Source organism: Panthera pardus, unplaced genomic scaffold, assembly GCF_024362965.1.
Source record: "Panthera pardus isolate Hobbes unplaced genomic scaffold, ASM2436296v1 HiC_scaffold_27, whole genome shotgun sequence".
In the NCBI taxonomy this organism is placed as follows: Eukaryota; Metazoa; Chordata; class Mammalia; order Carnivora; family Felidae; genus Panthera; species Panthera pardus.
Genome location: NW_026526843.1, coordinates 56,627,464 through 56,644,570, shown reverse-complemented (window position 1 = coordinate 56,644,570; position 17,107 = coordinate 56,627,464). Strand labels below are relative to the sequence as shown.

The window sequence follows — 17,107 nt, the reverse complement described above, 5'->3', positions numbered from 1 at the left end:
AATAAAATCAGTACCTCTAAGAGTTATCTGTGCTCCACATTTTTTGCAGCATTACTTATAGTAGTCAAAATATGAAAACAGCCTAATTATCTGTTGACAGATGAATAAATAAAGAAATTGAGATTATATAATATTATATTAAGATTCTCCACATAACTGAGATTATATATATATATGTATATATGTGTATATATATATATATATATATATATATATATATATATACTGTATATATAATGTATGAAGAATGAACCTGGAGGACATTATGTTAGCTGAAATAAGCCAGGCACAGAAATAAAAATACTGCATGATCTCACTTATACATGGAATCATAAAAAGTCAAATGAAGCAGAGAACAGAATGGTAGTTACCATGGTGGGGAGATCAGGAAAATGGGGGAATTTGGTCAAAGGATACAAATTTGCAATTATGTAGGATGAATAAGTCTAGAGATCTAATGCATATGATTATTACAGTTAACAATTCTATATTGCATTCTAGAAATTTGCTAAGAGTAGATTTCAGGTGTTCTTACCATACACATAAATGGTAGCTATGTGAGGAGATGGATATGTTAATTATTTTGACTGCAGTAATCATTTCATTATGTATATATGTGTATATACATATCAATAAAGTAAAAATAAATAAAAATAAATCAATTTATTTTCAAACGTTTAACCAAATGTTTTGAGAACTTTAGATGTGAAATGCAATTAGCTGAAAAGCAAGTTAAAAATTCATCAAAGTTACAAAAGCTATTATTAGGAAGTGCAGCATATAAAATACCTTGAGAGCTTCCTTCAGACAAACAGATGGATACTTCATCATTTCTGTCATTATCCTCTCCTACTTCTGGACCAGCTTCCTCTCCTGATGTGAGTGCAGACAAAGAACCAGACTCAGGCTGCTCAGAAAAATCAGCAGGGCCTCCTCTTGGAGGTGGAACTTCAATCCCCATTAAACGATATTTCCTTCTTCTATTCCCAATCCAAGTCTTATAAGAGAAATACAAAAGGAATTTTTGTAAACATAGAACCTTTAGCAGGTTTGGCCATTAAAATAATAAATGGATGCTGCATAAAATATGATTAGAAATAAATAGGTACCTAGAATAAGAAAATTTAATTATTAGTCAATAAGCAAAAATAAAAGTAATTATGCTTTTATTTTAAATATACTATTAGCAGAAAGGTAACATTTACCTAAATATTCAGACTTTCAAGAAACATGCAGTCTATTGCAGAACACTTTTTTTAGACTTTTTTTTCATGTTTGAAATTGGTCATTTTACTGATTTTACATACTATAATGTACAAAAATGTCAAATACAATGTTGAATAAAGGGCTAACAAAATATTTATAAGCAGATATTCATGTTTATGAAGCAAACATAATTCAAACAGAACAACCTTGAGGGGAAATTAAACAAAATATATTTAATATTTTGATAAAAGATAATTAAATACCAATGTTATTTTTTGAGAAAGTACTTATTTAATATAAATGATTATATCTTTTAAAATTAGTTAAAAATTCACAAACTTTTGTTTTTGGTTTTGGTTTTCTTTTTCTGTAGAAATAACCCACCAAATCTTTGAAACAAAACACAAATTAGTTCTTTTCTACAGGGACCAGACAGATAGTTATAACTATAGTTCATATGCCATTTCCAACCTTGTTCTTCCTTGATTAAAATGTAACTTCTATTAACTTCAGCTCTTTAATGGTTACTTGGGTATTTCAAAATTTGTAAAATTTCATTTCATTGGACTCAGAACCAATTTTTAAAACTTTTTATAGTAAAATATTTTTAGATTCACAGAAAGTGGCAGAGGTAAATTCACTCAGCTTTCTCCAATTTATGTTTAACCTAATTGTATCACAATAATTAAAACATTAAATTGAAATTACACAGTATGTATGTACAGTTCTATGTTCCTTTATCACACTATTCTTCTTCTTCTTTTATCCACTATTCCCAACCACTGTCAACAACTAATCTATCTTCCACATCTTTAATTGTGTCATTTCAAGAATGTTTTATGAATGGAGTCATAGTATGTAATTTTTTGAAGTTGGCTTTTTTCACTCACCATAATTTTCTGAAGACTTTTTCTTTTTTTTAACTTTCTTAATGCTTATTTATTTTTGACAGAGATAGAGCGTGAGCAGTGGAGGAGCAGAGAGAGAGGGAGACACAGAATCTAAAGCAGGCCCCAGGCTCGGAGCTGTCAGCACAGAGACCGACCCAGGGCTCAAACCCACAAACCACAAGATCACAACCTGAGCAGAAACCAGAAGCTTAACCGACTGAGCCACTCACGCGCCCTGAAGATTTTTTCAAGTTGCATGTATCAATACTCCATTCCTTCTTATTGTTAAGTTGTATTACATGATATTTATGAACTAATTTTTTTCCAATTTATTTGCAATGTTTGTTTAATCATTCCCACATCAAAGGACACAAGTTATTTCCAATTAGGGGCCCTTAAAATTTCATGAACAGTCATGAACAGTCATGAACAGGCTTTTGTGCAGACGTTAAGTTTTCATTTCTCCAGGACAAATGCTCAAGAATGCAAATGATTGGCCGTATGGTAATTGCATGTTTAGTTTCATGAAAAACTGTCAAATTGTTTCCAGAAGAGTTGTACCATTTTACATTTCTCCCAGCAATGTATGAAAAACCCAGTTTTTTTCGCATTCTTTCCAGCATCTGGTATTCTTAGTAATGAAAAAGATTATCTATTTTCACTGATGCATGCAGTGATAGATCCTTGAGTTCTTTTTTTTTTTTTCACTTTTTTTATGTTATTTCTGAGACAGAGAGAGACAGAGCATGAGTGGGGGAGGGGCAGGGAGAGAGGGAGACACAGAATCAGAAGCAGGCTCCAGGCTCTGAGCTGTCAGCACAGAGCGTGATGCGGGGCTCAAACTCACAAGCTGTGAGACCATGACCTGAGCCAAAGTCAGAGGGCTCAACCGACTGAGGCACCCAGGTGCCCCAATCCTTGAGTTCTTAATTTGACTTCCCCAATGCCTAGTGATGTTGAAAATCTTTTCATGTGCTTATTTGCTATCCATACACTCTCTTCATTGAAATGATTCTTCATGCATTTTGCTCATTTTCTAATTGACTTTTTTTTTAATGTTGAGTTTTAAGAGTTCTTTATATTTTCTAGGTAGGAGTTCTTATCAGATATGTGGTTTTGCAATATTTTATCCCAGTCTGTAGTTTTTATTTTCACCATTCTGGTATTTTGCAGAAAAAAAGTTTTTTTTTTTTTTAATTTTGATGAATTCCAAGCTCTTGTTTGTTTTTTTTTTTTTTCTTTTCTTTTATGGATTGTGCTTTTAGTGACATTTCTAAGAATACTTCACCAAGCCCTAGGTCCTAAAGATTGCCTCTTATTTTATCTTCTAAAAGTTTTATAGTTTTATTTTTTATATTTAAATCTGTGATCCATTTTGATTTCATTTTTGTATAAGGTGTGAGGTTTTGGTCATGGTTCATTTGTGCCTTCAATGGATATCAAATTATTTCAGAACCATTTTTTGAAAAGACATTCCGCATTGAATTGCTTTTGCACCTTCGTCAAAAATCAACTACGCTGGCTACACTTGTGCAGGACTATTTCTAATCCTTTTCACTGATCTACATTTGTATCTTTCTGTGACTACCACACAGTCTTTTCTTTTTAATGTTTATTTTTGAGAGACACAGAGAGAGAGAGAGAGAGAGAGAGAGAGAGAGAGAGAGAGAGAGAATGAGTGGGGGAGGGGCAGAGAGAATCTGAAGCAGGCTCCATGTTCTGAGCTGTCAGCATAGGCTTGAACCCACGAACAGTGGGATCATGACCTGAGCTGAAGTCGGACACTTACCCAACTGAGCCACTCAGGTGCCCCAGAGTCTTGATTACTATAGCTATACAATAAGTCCTGATTTTAGGTAGGTGGATTTCTTCCACTTCAGTATTTTTTCTAGAATTATTTTAACTAAATTAACATATTTCCTTTCCATATGAATTTTAGAATTTTCTTGTCTACATCAAAAATATTGCTGAAACTTTTATAATAATTATGTTACATCAAAAATATTGCTGAAACTTTTGTAAGAATTATGTTAAACCTTCATATCATTTTGGAGGAATTTACATTTTTACTCTGTTGAGTCTTTCAGTCCATTAACACAGATGCTTTTCCATTTATTTAGAATGTCTTTGATTTCTTTCATCAATGTTTTGTAGTTTTCAGCATAAAAGTCCTATACATGTTATGTTAGATTTATATTTAAATATTTGATATTTTGATGGATTGAGAATGGTATTATATGCTTAATTTCAGTTTCAATATGTTCACTTTTTCCTATATATGCACAGAATTGATTTTTGTATGTTGATCTTGTATCCAGAAACATTGTTAAACTCACTTACTAGTTGTAAGACTGTTTCTGTAGATTCTTTCGGATTGTCAATACTGATAATTGTATGTTACTTTTATTTCCTTTTCTTATTTTTTTTTGCATTAGCTAGAAATTCCAGTACAAATTGAATAAAGGTGGTCAAAGTGTATATTTTGTTTTGTTCCTGATCTCAGGAGGAAAGCATTATATTTTTCACCATTAAGTGTGATGTTAACTGTAAATTTTGGGCACTTGTAGATTTCTTTTGGAGGGCAGTTTTTAATGACAAATTTTATTTTCTTAATAGTTATAGGGCTATTCAAGTAGTCTATTTCATATTGGGTGAGTTGTGATACTTTACACCCTTTGAGGAATCCATTTCATCCAGATTGTCAAATTTGTCCATGTAGAGTTGTTTTAAAAATTCTGTTTATCCTTTTTCTATCTTAAAAGTATGTAGAATTATCCCATTTCATTCCTAATATTACTAATTTGTGTTTTTTTTCTTTGCCACTCTGGCTAGATGTTTGTCAATTTCACTTCTTTTTTTCAATGGACTTATATTTTTATTGATTTTCAAATTAATATTTATTTATTTTTATCTTTTTAAAAAGTGTTTATTTTTGAGAGAGAGAGAGAGAGAGCAAGCGGGTGAGGGGTAGGGAGAGAGACACATACAGAATCAGAATCCAGCTCCAGGCTCTGAGCTGTCAGCACAGAGCCAGGTGCGGGACTTGAACCCACGAACCATGAGATCATGGCCTGAGCTGAAGTCAGATGCTCAACTGGCTGAGGCACACAGGCGCCCCTTATTTGTATATTTTGACCATCCTGGTACATTTCTTTCATCCCCCAACTCCACACTCCACCTGCCCCCGCCACTGATCGGGCAACCATCAATCTGTTTTCTGTATGTATTAATTAAAAAAAATAAAATAACAGGCATTAGTATTTGATCAGTTTTAGATTTCTAGGAAAAAAAAGGCAAAAAAGATTTGCCATGTACCCTTCACCCACCCAATTTCCTCTGATTTAACATCATTCTAAAATTCATAAAGTGGATTTGTTACAATTGATGAGCAAATATTGATAAACTATCAAGTGAAGTCCAGAATTTCTATTAGGGTTCATTCTTTGTGTTGTACATTCTATGGGTTTTGGCAAATATGTAATGACAGTTTATAACATTAAACTATCATGCAGCATAGTAGTTTTACTGCCCTAAAAATTTCTGTGTTCCACCTATTTATCCTAATTCTCTCTCTCCCCACAAGTCGCTGGAAAACACTGATCTTTTTACTGTCTCTCTAGTGTTTTGCCTTTTCCAGAATATTATACACTTGGAATGACACAGCATTTATGTAGCCTTTTAACATTGGCTTCTTTCACATAGAAATATTCATTTAAAATTTTTCCATTTTTGTCATGGCTTGATATCTTATTTTTACTGCTGAATAATATTCCATTGTCTGAATGTATTTCAGTTTATCTATTCATCTATTGAAGGACATCATGGCTGCTTCTAATTTCTTTTGTAATTAAATAAAGTTGTTATAAATATTTATGTGCAGGTTTTCATGTGAACATAAGTTTTCAACTCATCGGGGTAAACACCAGGCAGCAAAACTAATGTATCATATGTTAAGACTATGTTTACTTTTCTTAGAAACTGCCAAAATATGTTCCAAAGACCATGCAAATGTATCATTTTGCATTTCTATCAGAAATAAGTAAGAGTTTCTGTTGCTTTATATCTTCTCCAGCATTTGGTGCTGTTGGGGGTTTGGATTTTGATTATTCTAATAAATGTATGTGGTATTTTATCTTTTTTTAATTTGCAATTCCCTAATGATATATAATATTGTATATATTTTCATATGCTTATTTGTCATCTGATTAAATTCTTTGGTGAGTGTCTGTTCAATGTTTGCCTATTTTTAAAAAATATAATTTATTGTAAAATTGGCTAACATACAGTGTGTACAGTGTGCTCTAGGTTTTGGGGGTAGATTACTGTGGTTCCTCACTTACATACAACACCTGGTGCTCATCCCAACAAGTGCCTTCCTCAATGCTTATCACCCATTTTCCCCTCTCCCCCACCTCCCCATCAACCCTCAGTTTGTTCTCTGTATTTAAGAGTCTCTTATTGTTTGCCTCCCTCCCTCTCTGTAACCATTTTTTCCCCTTCCATTTGCCCATGGTCTTCTGTTAAGTTTCTCAAGTTCCACATATGAGTGAAAAATATATGATATCTGCTTTCTCTGACTGACTTATTTCACTTAGCAAAATACCCTCCAGTTCCATCCACATTGCTGCAAATGGAATGATTTCATTCTTTCTCATTGCCACGTAGTATTCCATTGTATATATAAGCCACATCTTTATCCATTCGTTAGCTGATGGACATTTAGGCTCTTTCCATAATTTGGCTATTGTTGAAAGCGCTGCTATAAGCATCGGGGTACATGTCACCCTATGAATCAGCACTCCTGTATCCTTTGGATAAATTCCCAGTAGTGCTGTGGCTGGGTTGTAGAGTAGTTCTATTTTTAATTTTTTGAGGAACCACCACACTGTTTTCCAGAGTGGCTGCACCAGTTTGCATTCCCACCAACAGTGCAAGAGGGTTCCTGTTTCTCTACATCCTCTCCAGCATCTATAGTCTCCTGATTTGTTCATTTTGGCCACTATGACTGATGTGAGGTGATATCTCAGTGTGGTTTTGATTTGTATTTCCCTGATGATGAGTGATGTTGAGCATCTTTTCAAGTGTCTGTTGGCCATCTGGATGTCTTCTTTGGAAAAGTGTCTATTCATGTCTTCTGTCCATTTCTTCCCTGGATTATTTGTTTTTCAGGTGTTGAGTTTGGTAAGTTCTTTACAGATTTTGGATACTAACTTTTTATCCAATATGTCATTTGCAAGTATCTTTTCCCATTCTGTCAGTTGCCTTTTAGTTTTATTGATTGAGATGTTTGCCTATTTTGAATTAGGTTGTTTATTTTATTAGTGTTGGGTTTTAAGTGTCCTTTGTACATTTATCATAAAAATGTTTTGAAAAAAATTCTTCCAATTTGTGGCTTGTATTTTCATTCTTGTAAGAATATCTTTTGAAGACTATAAATTTTCAATTTTAATGAAGTCCAATTTATCAATTTTGTAATCAAACTTGACTTTAGTGTATTTAAAAAGTTGTCAACAAACACAAAGTCACCCAGATTTTCTTTTATGTTATCTTTAGGAGTTTCATAGTTTTGCATTTACTTTTAGGCATATCATCCATTTTGAGATAAGTTTTGTGAATAATGAAAGATCCATGTTTAGATTAATTTTTTCTTTCATGTGAATATTCAGTAGTTCCAGAACAATTAATTAAAATCAATATCCTTTTGATAGAGGACCAAATAGGAGGACCCTGAACTCACTTCATGCCACAGACACACTGGGATAATACCTGCATCTTTGCAAATAACTCTGAAAATGACCTAAAGATTTGAAGAACAGATATTCCATAGCTAGTCATAAAAAGATTGTTACATCAAAAATGGTAGGAGTGGTAAAGATGTAGTTGGGAACCAAACCCCCAGAGTAACTAACCACAAACAGAAAGGAATTCACAAACAAGGAGAAGTAAGATGAACAAACCACACAACAGGCAGCCTTAGTACTGGGGATCTACAGTGGAAAGAGGAATCTCCATAAATTCTGGCTTTGAAAACCAGCTGGGTTTACACCAAGAGAGTAAAAAACTCAAGGTTGCTCAAGACCAGGAAAGCCAGATGGCAGTATAAACTCAATACCTTCTTTTAAAGAGCCATAATAATAAATAACTTCACCAAGAAATAGGAGGTGCAGCTTGAAAAGTCCCTGGGGTATCCATGAAAGAGATGTATTGAATAATCTGAGAACATGTGCTACAGGAAAAGAAAACTACAGAAGAATTCTCTATGAACAAAAGCACATATGGGTACCACTGTTCTTCAACCTCAACACAAATAAAAGAATGCTTTTGGGACTCAGTTCTAAAACTCTCCTTCTTCTTTGCCAGCACCAAGTGCTTCACCCTGGAATTTCTCTGTTGACAAACCACACCGACCTGCCTGCCATGGCTTCCAAAGCTGTTCCCAACCACACCTGGTCTGCAGGTTTGGCCCACACCAGCGCCACTACAAAGTGACTCCACTCATGTGGAGGGGGTAACAAACCAACACACCAGGCACCCACAATTCCTGTAGCCAGACCCCTTAGCTGCATGGACAAGGAAGTGACTGAGCCCTGAGGTTCAGTGTATGTGGTCTTGGCAGAGAGGTTAATAGCACACTGATAGAATGAATAATGGCCTCACCCACCACCAGTCTTATCTGGCATCAGCCAGAACTCTCAAAGGTGTGCTCACAGAGGGCAGAGTGGGCCATAGAAGCTATCTGGGATGAAGGCAACTATGCTTGGCCACAACAGGAAGGTGCATGCAACCCACACAGGGGATACCCCTGGGGCACCTGGTTCTGGTGACATGGGAGAATTGAACTATAGGGCACCACAGGACCTCTTCTACACAAGGCCACTACTTGAAAGATCAGAAGATATAGCTGTTCTACCTAACACATAGAAACATACACACAGAGTTGGATGAAATGAGGAGTCAGAGGAATATGTCCCAAATGAAAGAACAAGACAATCACAGTAAAGAGCTAAATGAAGCAAAGATAAGAAATATGCCTGATAAAGAGTTCAAAGTAATGGTCATAAAGATACTGAAAAGACTTGAGAAAAAAGAGTGGATAAACCCAGTGAGAATGTCCACAAAGAGTTAGAGAATATAAACAAGAGTGAATCATAGTTGAAGAATTCAATGACTGACATGAAAAATACAGTAGAGGGAATCAATAGCAGATTAAAGAATGCAGAAAAATGGATAAGTGATCTGGAAGACAGGGTAATGGAAAGCGACTAAATTGAATAGCAAAAAGGAAAAAAAGAATAATAAAAGGAGAATAGGTTAAGAAAACTATGCAACACCATCAAGCATAATAACATTCATATTATAGAATTCTCAGAAGGAGAAAAGAGAGAGAAAGGGAAAGAAAAAATTATTTGAAAAAAATAATAGCAGTACACTTCCCTAACCTGGGGAAGGAAACAGAGATACAGGTCCAAGAAGTAAGAAGAGCCCCTAACAACATGAACCCAAGGAGGCCCACAGCAAGACACATAATAATTAAACTGGAAAAATATAATGATGAAGAAAGAATTTAAAATCACCAAAAAACAAACAAAGCAAAACAACAACAACAACAACAACAACAAGAAACAGTTAAAACAAGGGAAACCCCAAAAGGCTATCAGGTAATTTTTCAGCAGAAACATTGCAGGCCATAAGGGATCGGCATGATATATTCAAAGAGATAAAAGGAAAAAAAAAAGCAAAGAAACCTACCCAGGAAAAACAAAAAAAAGAGTACCCGGGAAGGCTATCATTCAGAATTGAAGGGGAGAGAGTTTCCCGGATCCTCCCCCTCAGAAAAAAAAAAAAGTTAAAGGAATTCATCACCACTAAACCAACTTTATAAGAAATGATAAAGGGACTTTTTTGAGTGGAAAGAAAAGGCCATGACTGGAACACAGAAAATTAAGCAAGGAAATAATTTCACAGGTTAAAGCAAACATATAGTGAAAGGTAGTAGATTAGTCACTTGTAAACTTTATAAAGCCAGTATGGAGATTAAACAGGAGTGCTGTTTAATGGTCAGGAGTGCTGATTCATAGGGGCACATGAACGCAAATGTGTATAGTAGTGCTTTCAACAATAGCCAAATTATGCAAAGAGCTGAAATGTCCATCAATTGATGAATGGATAAAGATGTGGTTTATATATACAATGGAATATTATTTGTCAGTGAGAAAGAATAATATGTTGTCATTTGCAACAACATGGATGGAACTGGAGGGTATTATGGTAAGTGAAATAAGTCAGTCAGAGAAAGAACGATATCATATATTTTCACTCATATGTGGAACTTGAGAAACTTAACAGAAGACCATGTGGGAAGTGAAGGGGAAAGAATAGTTTCAAACAGGGAGAGAGGCAAACAATAAGAGACTCTTAAATACAGAGAACAAACTGAAGGCTGATGGGAGGATGGGAGAGAGGGGAAAAAGGGTGATGGGCATTGAGGAGGGCACTTGTTGGAATGAGCATTGGGTGTGGTTTATAAGCGATGAATCATGGGAATCTACCTACGAAACCAAGAGAACACTGTATACACTGTTACCTAACTTTACAATAAATTATATTAAAATAATATAAAACAATATGTAAAACTTCTATTTAAGTGTATATTATTACATATTTGTATGGTGGGAATGTTATATGTACAGGGTACACCATTCTGTTAAACATTCATTCCACAAATATTACTGAACATCAAGTATGTACCAAGCACAGTTCTAGTTGTGGAGTCTCAGTAGTGAACAACCAGGCATGATATATGTCCTCGTGGAACTCAAACTTACAATCTAGTAAAAGTAGAGACAATAGAAATTTTGAGAAGAAAATATAAATCACAAAATCTGATTAAGTATTATAAAAGGAAAGAACCAGCTACAATATTTAACCACAATGACATAGTATAGTGTAGTGAAGTGAACTCTTCCAAATTAACCTGATCCTAATTATTGAGAAAAAGGAAACATACAGATTAGCAGATCCTTTCTAGCAAATCCTGAGAGCAAGACTGGAATGGAGTAATCTGTATTTTTAAAGAGGTTTTCAAGGTAATTCTTATGATAGGGCATACACTGGTAAAATAGAAATAGAAACAATATTAGATAATAATAAAAAGATTTGGCTTGTAGTCACTGTGTGAGATTGATCATGCCATTCTTGACTCCATTTTAAAAATTTATTGATGTATAATTGACATAAAACATTATGTTAGTTTAAGGTGTAAAATTTATTGATTTGGCATTTGTATGTATTGTGAAATGGTCACCACAAAAAATCTAGATACCATCTTTCAGCTTAGAAAGTTAATACAATAATATTGACTGTATCCCTCATGCTGTACATTATTTCCCCATGACTTACTTACTTTATACCTGGAAGTTTGTTTTTAATTCCCTTCAACCATTTTGCTCTGCAAAACCTCCAACCCTTCTGGCAACCAACAATCTGTTCTCCACATGTAAAGATATTTTTTGTTTGTTTTTCTTTTTAGTTTCCATATATAAGCAAAATCATGCAGTGTTTGTGTTTCTCCGTCTGACTTATTTTATGTAGCATAATACCCTGAAGGTCCCCCCATGTTGTCACCAATGGCAAGATTGTATTATTTTTTTATAGCAGAGTATGTATGTATATAGTTTCAAACAGAGAGGGAGGCAAAGCATAAGAGACTCTTAAATACAGAGAACAAACTAAGGATTGATGGGAATGTATATATGCAATATACACACCACCATCTTTTATATTTATTGATCCATCCATGGAACTTAGGTTGTTTTCCATACCTAGGCTATTATAAGTAATACTGCAATAAACATAGGGGTGCGCATGTTTTCTCACACTAGTGTTTTTGTCTTCCTCAGATAAATAACCAGCAATGGAACTATTGGATACTATGGTAGCTCAATTTTTAAATTCTTGAGGAAACTTCATACTGTTTTCCATTATGGATACACCATTTTACTTTCTCATCAACAGTGTACAAGATTTCCCTTTTCTCCACATCCTCATCAACACTTTTTTTCTTGTCTTTCTGATACTAGCCATTCCGACAGGTGAAAAGTGGCATCTCATTGTGTTTTGATTTCCATTACCATGAGTAGGGATGTTCCTCCTGGCCATCTACATGTATTCTTTGGAAAAAAGTCTGTTCAGGTCCTCTGCCCAGTATTTAATTGGATTGTTTGCTATTTTTTTCAAGTTTTTATTTAAATTTAAGTTAGTTAACATACAGTGTAATATTAGATTAAGGTGTACAATTTAGTGATTTAACACTTCCTTACAACACCGAACACTCATCACAAGTGCACTCCTCAATACCGATCACCTATTTAACCCCTCCCCCAACTAACCCCCCCATAACTATCAGTGTGTTCTCTATAGTTTAGAGTGTGTTTCTTGGTTTGCCTCTCTCTTTTTTTCCCTATGCTCTTTTGTTTTGTTTCTTAAATTCCACATATGAGTGAAATCATATAGTACTGTCTTTCTCTGGCTGACTTATTTTGCTTAACAGTACTCTCTAGCTCCACTCATGTCATTGCAAATGGAGATTTCATTAGTTTTCATGGCTGAGTAACATTCTATTGCATATATTTACCACTTATTTATCCATTCTTCAGCTGATGGACATTTGAGCTGTTTCCAAAATATGGCTATTGTAGATAATGCAGCTGTAAACACTGGGGTGCATGTATCCCTTTGAACTAGTATTTTTGTATTCTTTTGGTAAATAACTAATAATGCAATTGCTGGATTATAGGGGTAGTTCTATTTTAACTTTTTGAGGAGCCTCCATATTGTTTTCAAGAGTGGCTATACAGACAGTACAGGAGTGTTCCACTTTCTCCACATCCATGCCAACACCTGTTGTTTCTTGTGTTGTTGATTTTAGCCATTCTTTTTTTAAAAAATCTTCTTTTTAATTAATTTTGAGAGAGAGAGAGAGAGAGAGGAGAGAGAGAAAGAGAGAGAGAACCTTAGCAGGGGAGGGACATAGAAAGAGGAAGAGACAGAATCTCAATCACTCCACATTATCAGTGCAGAGCCTGATGCATGGCTCAATCTGATGAACCATGAGATCCTGACCTGAGCTGAAATCAAGAATTGGATGCTTAACCAACTGAGCCACCTAGGTGCCCCAGATTTTAGCCATTCTGACAGGTGTGAAATGATATTTCATTGTAGTTTTGATTTGTATTTTCCTGATAATCAGTGGTATTGAGCTTCTTTTCATGTGTCTGTTGGCCACCTGTATGTCTTCTTTGGAAAAATGTCTATTCATATTTTCTGCCAATTTTTGACTTCAACTATTCACTTTTGGGTGTTGAGTTTTTTTAAGTACTTTATATATTTTGGACACTAACTCTTTAGCAGATATGTCATTTGAAAAAATCTCCCATTCTTCAGGTTGCCTTTTAATTTTGTTCATTGTGTCCTTCATTGTGCAGAAGCTTTTTGTCTTGAAGAGGTCCAAATTGTCTGCTTATGCTTTTGTTTCCTTTGCCTCAGGAGATCTATTCAGTAAGAAGTTACTAGAACTGATGTCAAAGAGGTTGCTGCCTGTGTTCTTCTCTAGGATTTTAGTGGTTTTGTGTCTCACATTTAAGTCTTTCATCCATTTTGAATTTATTTTTGTGTATGGTGTAAGAAAGTGGTCTGTTTTCCTGATTTTGCATGCTGCTGTCCAGTTTTGTTTTGTTTTGTTTTGTTTTTCCAACATCATGTGTTGAAGAGACTGTCGCTTTCCCATTGGATATTCTTTCCTGCTTTGTCAAAGGTTAATTAACCATATAGTTGTGGGTTCATTCTGGGTGTTTGTTATTTTGTTAATGGCTTGCATATGTTCTTTATTTTCAATATTACCTCTTATTGGATATCTAATTTGCCAATATCCTCTTTCATTTAGTAGGTTGCCTTTTCATTTTTTGATAATTTCTTTTGCTGTGCAGAAGCTTTTTAGTTTCATGTAGCCCCAGTTTATTTTGCTTTGTTTCCCTTGCCTTTGGAGACAAATCCAAGACAACATCAGTAAGAACAATGGCAAGGAGTTTGCCACTTACATTTTCTTCCAGAAATTTTGTTTTCAGGACTAATGTTGAAGTCTTTAATCCACTATGAATTAATTTTTCTATGTAGTGTAGCATAGTGGTCCAATATTACTCTTTTGCATGTAGCTGTCCAGTTTTCCCACCACCATTTATTGAAGACACTACTCTTTTCCCATTGTATATTTTTGCATCTTTTGTTATAAATTAGTTTAGTATATATATATATATATATATATATATATATGCGGGCTTATTTATAGGTACTCTAATATGTTCCATTTATCTATGTGTCAGGTTTCATGGAAATACTATAGTGTTTTGATTATATCTTTTCATTATAGTTTGATGTCAGGGTGTATGATGCTTCCACTTTTGTTCTTCTTTCTCAAGATTGTTTTGGCTATTCAGGATATTTTGTGGATACATAAGAGATTTAGAATCATTTTTTTCTAGTTCTGTGAAAAATACCACTGGAATTTTGATAGGAATTTCATTGTGCCTTCTCCAATTTCTTTCCTCAATGTCCTATACCTGTAAATGTAGAGGTATTTCATCTTCTTGGTTAAATTTATTTCTAGGTTTTTTATTCTTTCCAATGTGATTGAAAATGTGATTGTTTCTTGATTTCTCTGATTGTTCTTTATTAGTGTATAGAAACACAAAAAATGTTTTTTACTTTGTAATCTGAACGTTGCTGGATTTATTTATAATAACATTTTTTTGGCGGGGTGTTTAGAGTTTTCTATATATAGTATCATGTCATCTACAAATAATGAGTGTTACTTCTGCCTTTCCAATCTATATGTCTTTTCTTTCTTTTTTTTCCTAATTGCTGTTACTAGGACTTCCAATACTATGTTGCAAAAAGTGGGGAGATTGAGCATTATTAATTCTCTCCTGATCTTAGAGGAAAAGCTTTCTACTTTCAACAATTGAGAATGATATTAGCTGTGGGTCTGTCATGTATGGACTTCATTATGTTGCGGTACATCCCCTCTGTACCTACTCTAATAAGAGATATTTTTAATCATAAATGGATATTGAATTTTGTCAAATGATTCTTGCATCTGTTGAGATGATTATATGATTTTTATGTTTCATTTTATTAATGTGGCTGTATGATGTTGATTGATTTATGTATCTTGTACCATCATTGTATCCCTGGGATAAATCCCACTTGACCATGTTGTAAGGTATTTTTAATGTATTGTTAAATTCAGTTTTCTAATATTTTGTAAAGGATCTTTGCATCTATGTTCATTAGGAATACTGGACTGTAACTTTCTTGTTTTGTAGTGTCCTTATCTGGTTTGTGTATCAAGATATTGTTGGCACCCTAAAATGAGTTTGGAAACTTTTTCCCCACTTCAATTTCTGGAAGATTTTGAGGATAAGTATTAAATCATCTTTGAACATTTGATAGAATTTACCAGCCACATCATCATGCCCTAAACTTTTTTTTTTCAATATATGAAATTTATTGCCAAATTGGTTTCCATACAACACCCAGTGCTCATCCCAAAAGGTGTCCTCTTCAATAACCATCACCCACCCTCCCCTCCCTCCCACCCCCCATCAGCCCTCAGTTTGTTCTCAGTTTTTAACAGTCTCTTATGCTTTGGCTCTCTCCCACTCTAACCTCTTTTTTTTCCTTCCCCTCCCCCATGGACTTCTGTTAAGTTTCTCAGGATCCACATAAGAGTGAAAACATATGGTATCTGTCTTTCTCTGTATGGCTTATTTCACTTAGCATCACACTCTCCAGTTCCATCCACGTTGCTACAAAGGGCCATATTTCATTCTTTCTCATTGCCACGTAGTACTCCATTGTGTATATAAAACACAATTTCTTTATCCATTCATCAGTTGATGGACATTTAGGCTCTTTCCATAATTTAGCTATTGTTGAGAGTGCCGCTATAAACATTGGGGTACAAGTGCTCTATAAATCAGTACTCCTGTATCCCTTGGGTAAATTCCTAGCAGTACTATTGCTGGGTCATATGGTAGGTCTATTTTTAATTTTCTGAGGAACCTCCACACTGTTTTCCAGAGTGGCTGCACCAATTTGCATTCTGACCAAGAGTGCAAGAGGATTCCCATTTCTCCACCTCCTCTCCAGCATCTATAGTCTCCTGATTTCTTCATTTTGGCCACTCTGACTGGTGTGAGGTGATGTCTGAGTGTGCTTTTGATTTGTCTTTCCCTGATGAGGAGTGACGTTGAGCATCTTTTCATGTGCCTGTTGGCCCTCCGGATGTCTTCTTTAGAGAAGTGTCTATTCATGTTTTCTGCCCATTTCTTCACTGGGTTATTTGTTTTTTGGGTGTGGAGTTTGGTGAGCTCTTTATAGATTTTGGATACTAGCCCTTTGTCCGATATGTCATTTGCAAATATCTTTTCCCATTCCGTTGGTTGCCTTTTAGTTTTGTTGGTTGTTTCCTTTGCTGTGCAGAAGCTTTTTATCTTCATAAGGTCCCAATAGTTCATTTTTGCTTTTAATTCCCTTGCCTTTGGGGATGTGTCGAGTAAGAAATTGCTACGGCTGAGGTCAGAGAGGTCTTTTCCTGCTTTCTCCTCTAGGGTTTTAATGGTTTCCTGTCTCACATTCAGGTCCTTTATCCATTTTGAGTTTATTTTTGTGAATGGTGTGAGAAAGTGGTCTAGTTTCAATCTTCTGCATGTTGCTGTCCAGTTCTCCCAGCACCATTTATTAAAGAGACTGTCTATTTCCCATTGGATATTCTTTCCTGCTTTGTCAAAGATGAGTTGGCCATACGTTTGTGGGTCTAGTTCTGGGGTTTCTATTCTATTCCATTGGTCTATGTGTCTGTTTTTGTGCCAATACCATGCTATCTTGATGATTACAGCTTTGTAGTAGAGGCTAAAGTCTGGGATTGTGATGCCTCCTGCTTTGGTCTTCTTCTT

At 34.9% G+C, this 17,107-nt stretch overlaps 1 protein-coding gene across 3 annotated transcripts in view; it reads right to left on the bottom strand.

Moving 5' to 3' along the window:
* HDX (highly divergent homeobox) overlaps nucleotides 1–17,107 on the bottom strand; it is a 170,044-nt gene that overhangs the window by 38,203 nt on the left and 114,734 nt on the right. For all 3 annotated transcript variants that reach the window (XM_019429493.2, XM_019429492.2, XM_053891449.1), the window contains exon 6: nucleotides 790–997. In XM_019429493.2, coding sequence (XP_019285038.1) covers nucleotides 790–997 — 208 coding nt within the window. The remainder of the gene's footprint in view (nucleotides 1–789; nucleotides 998–17,107) is intronic.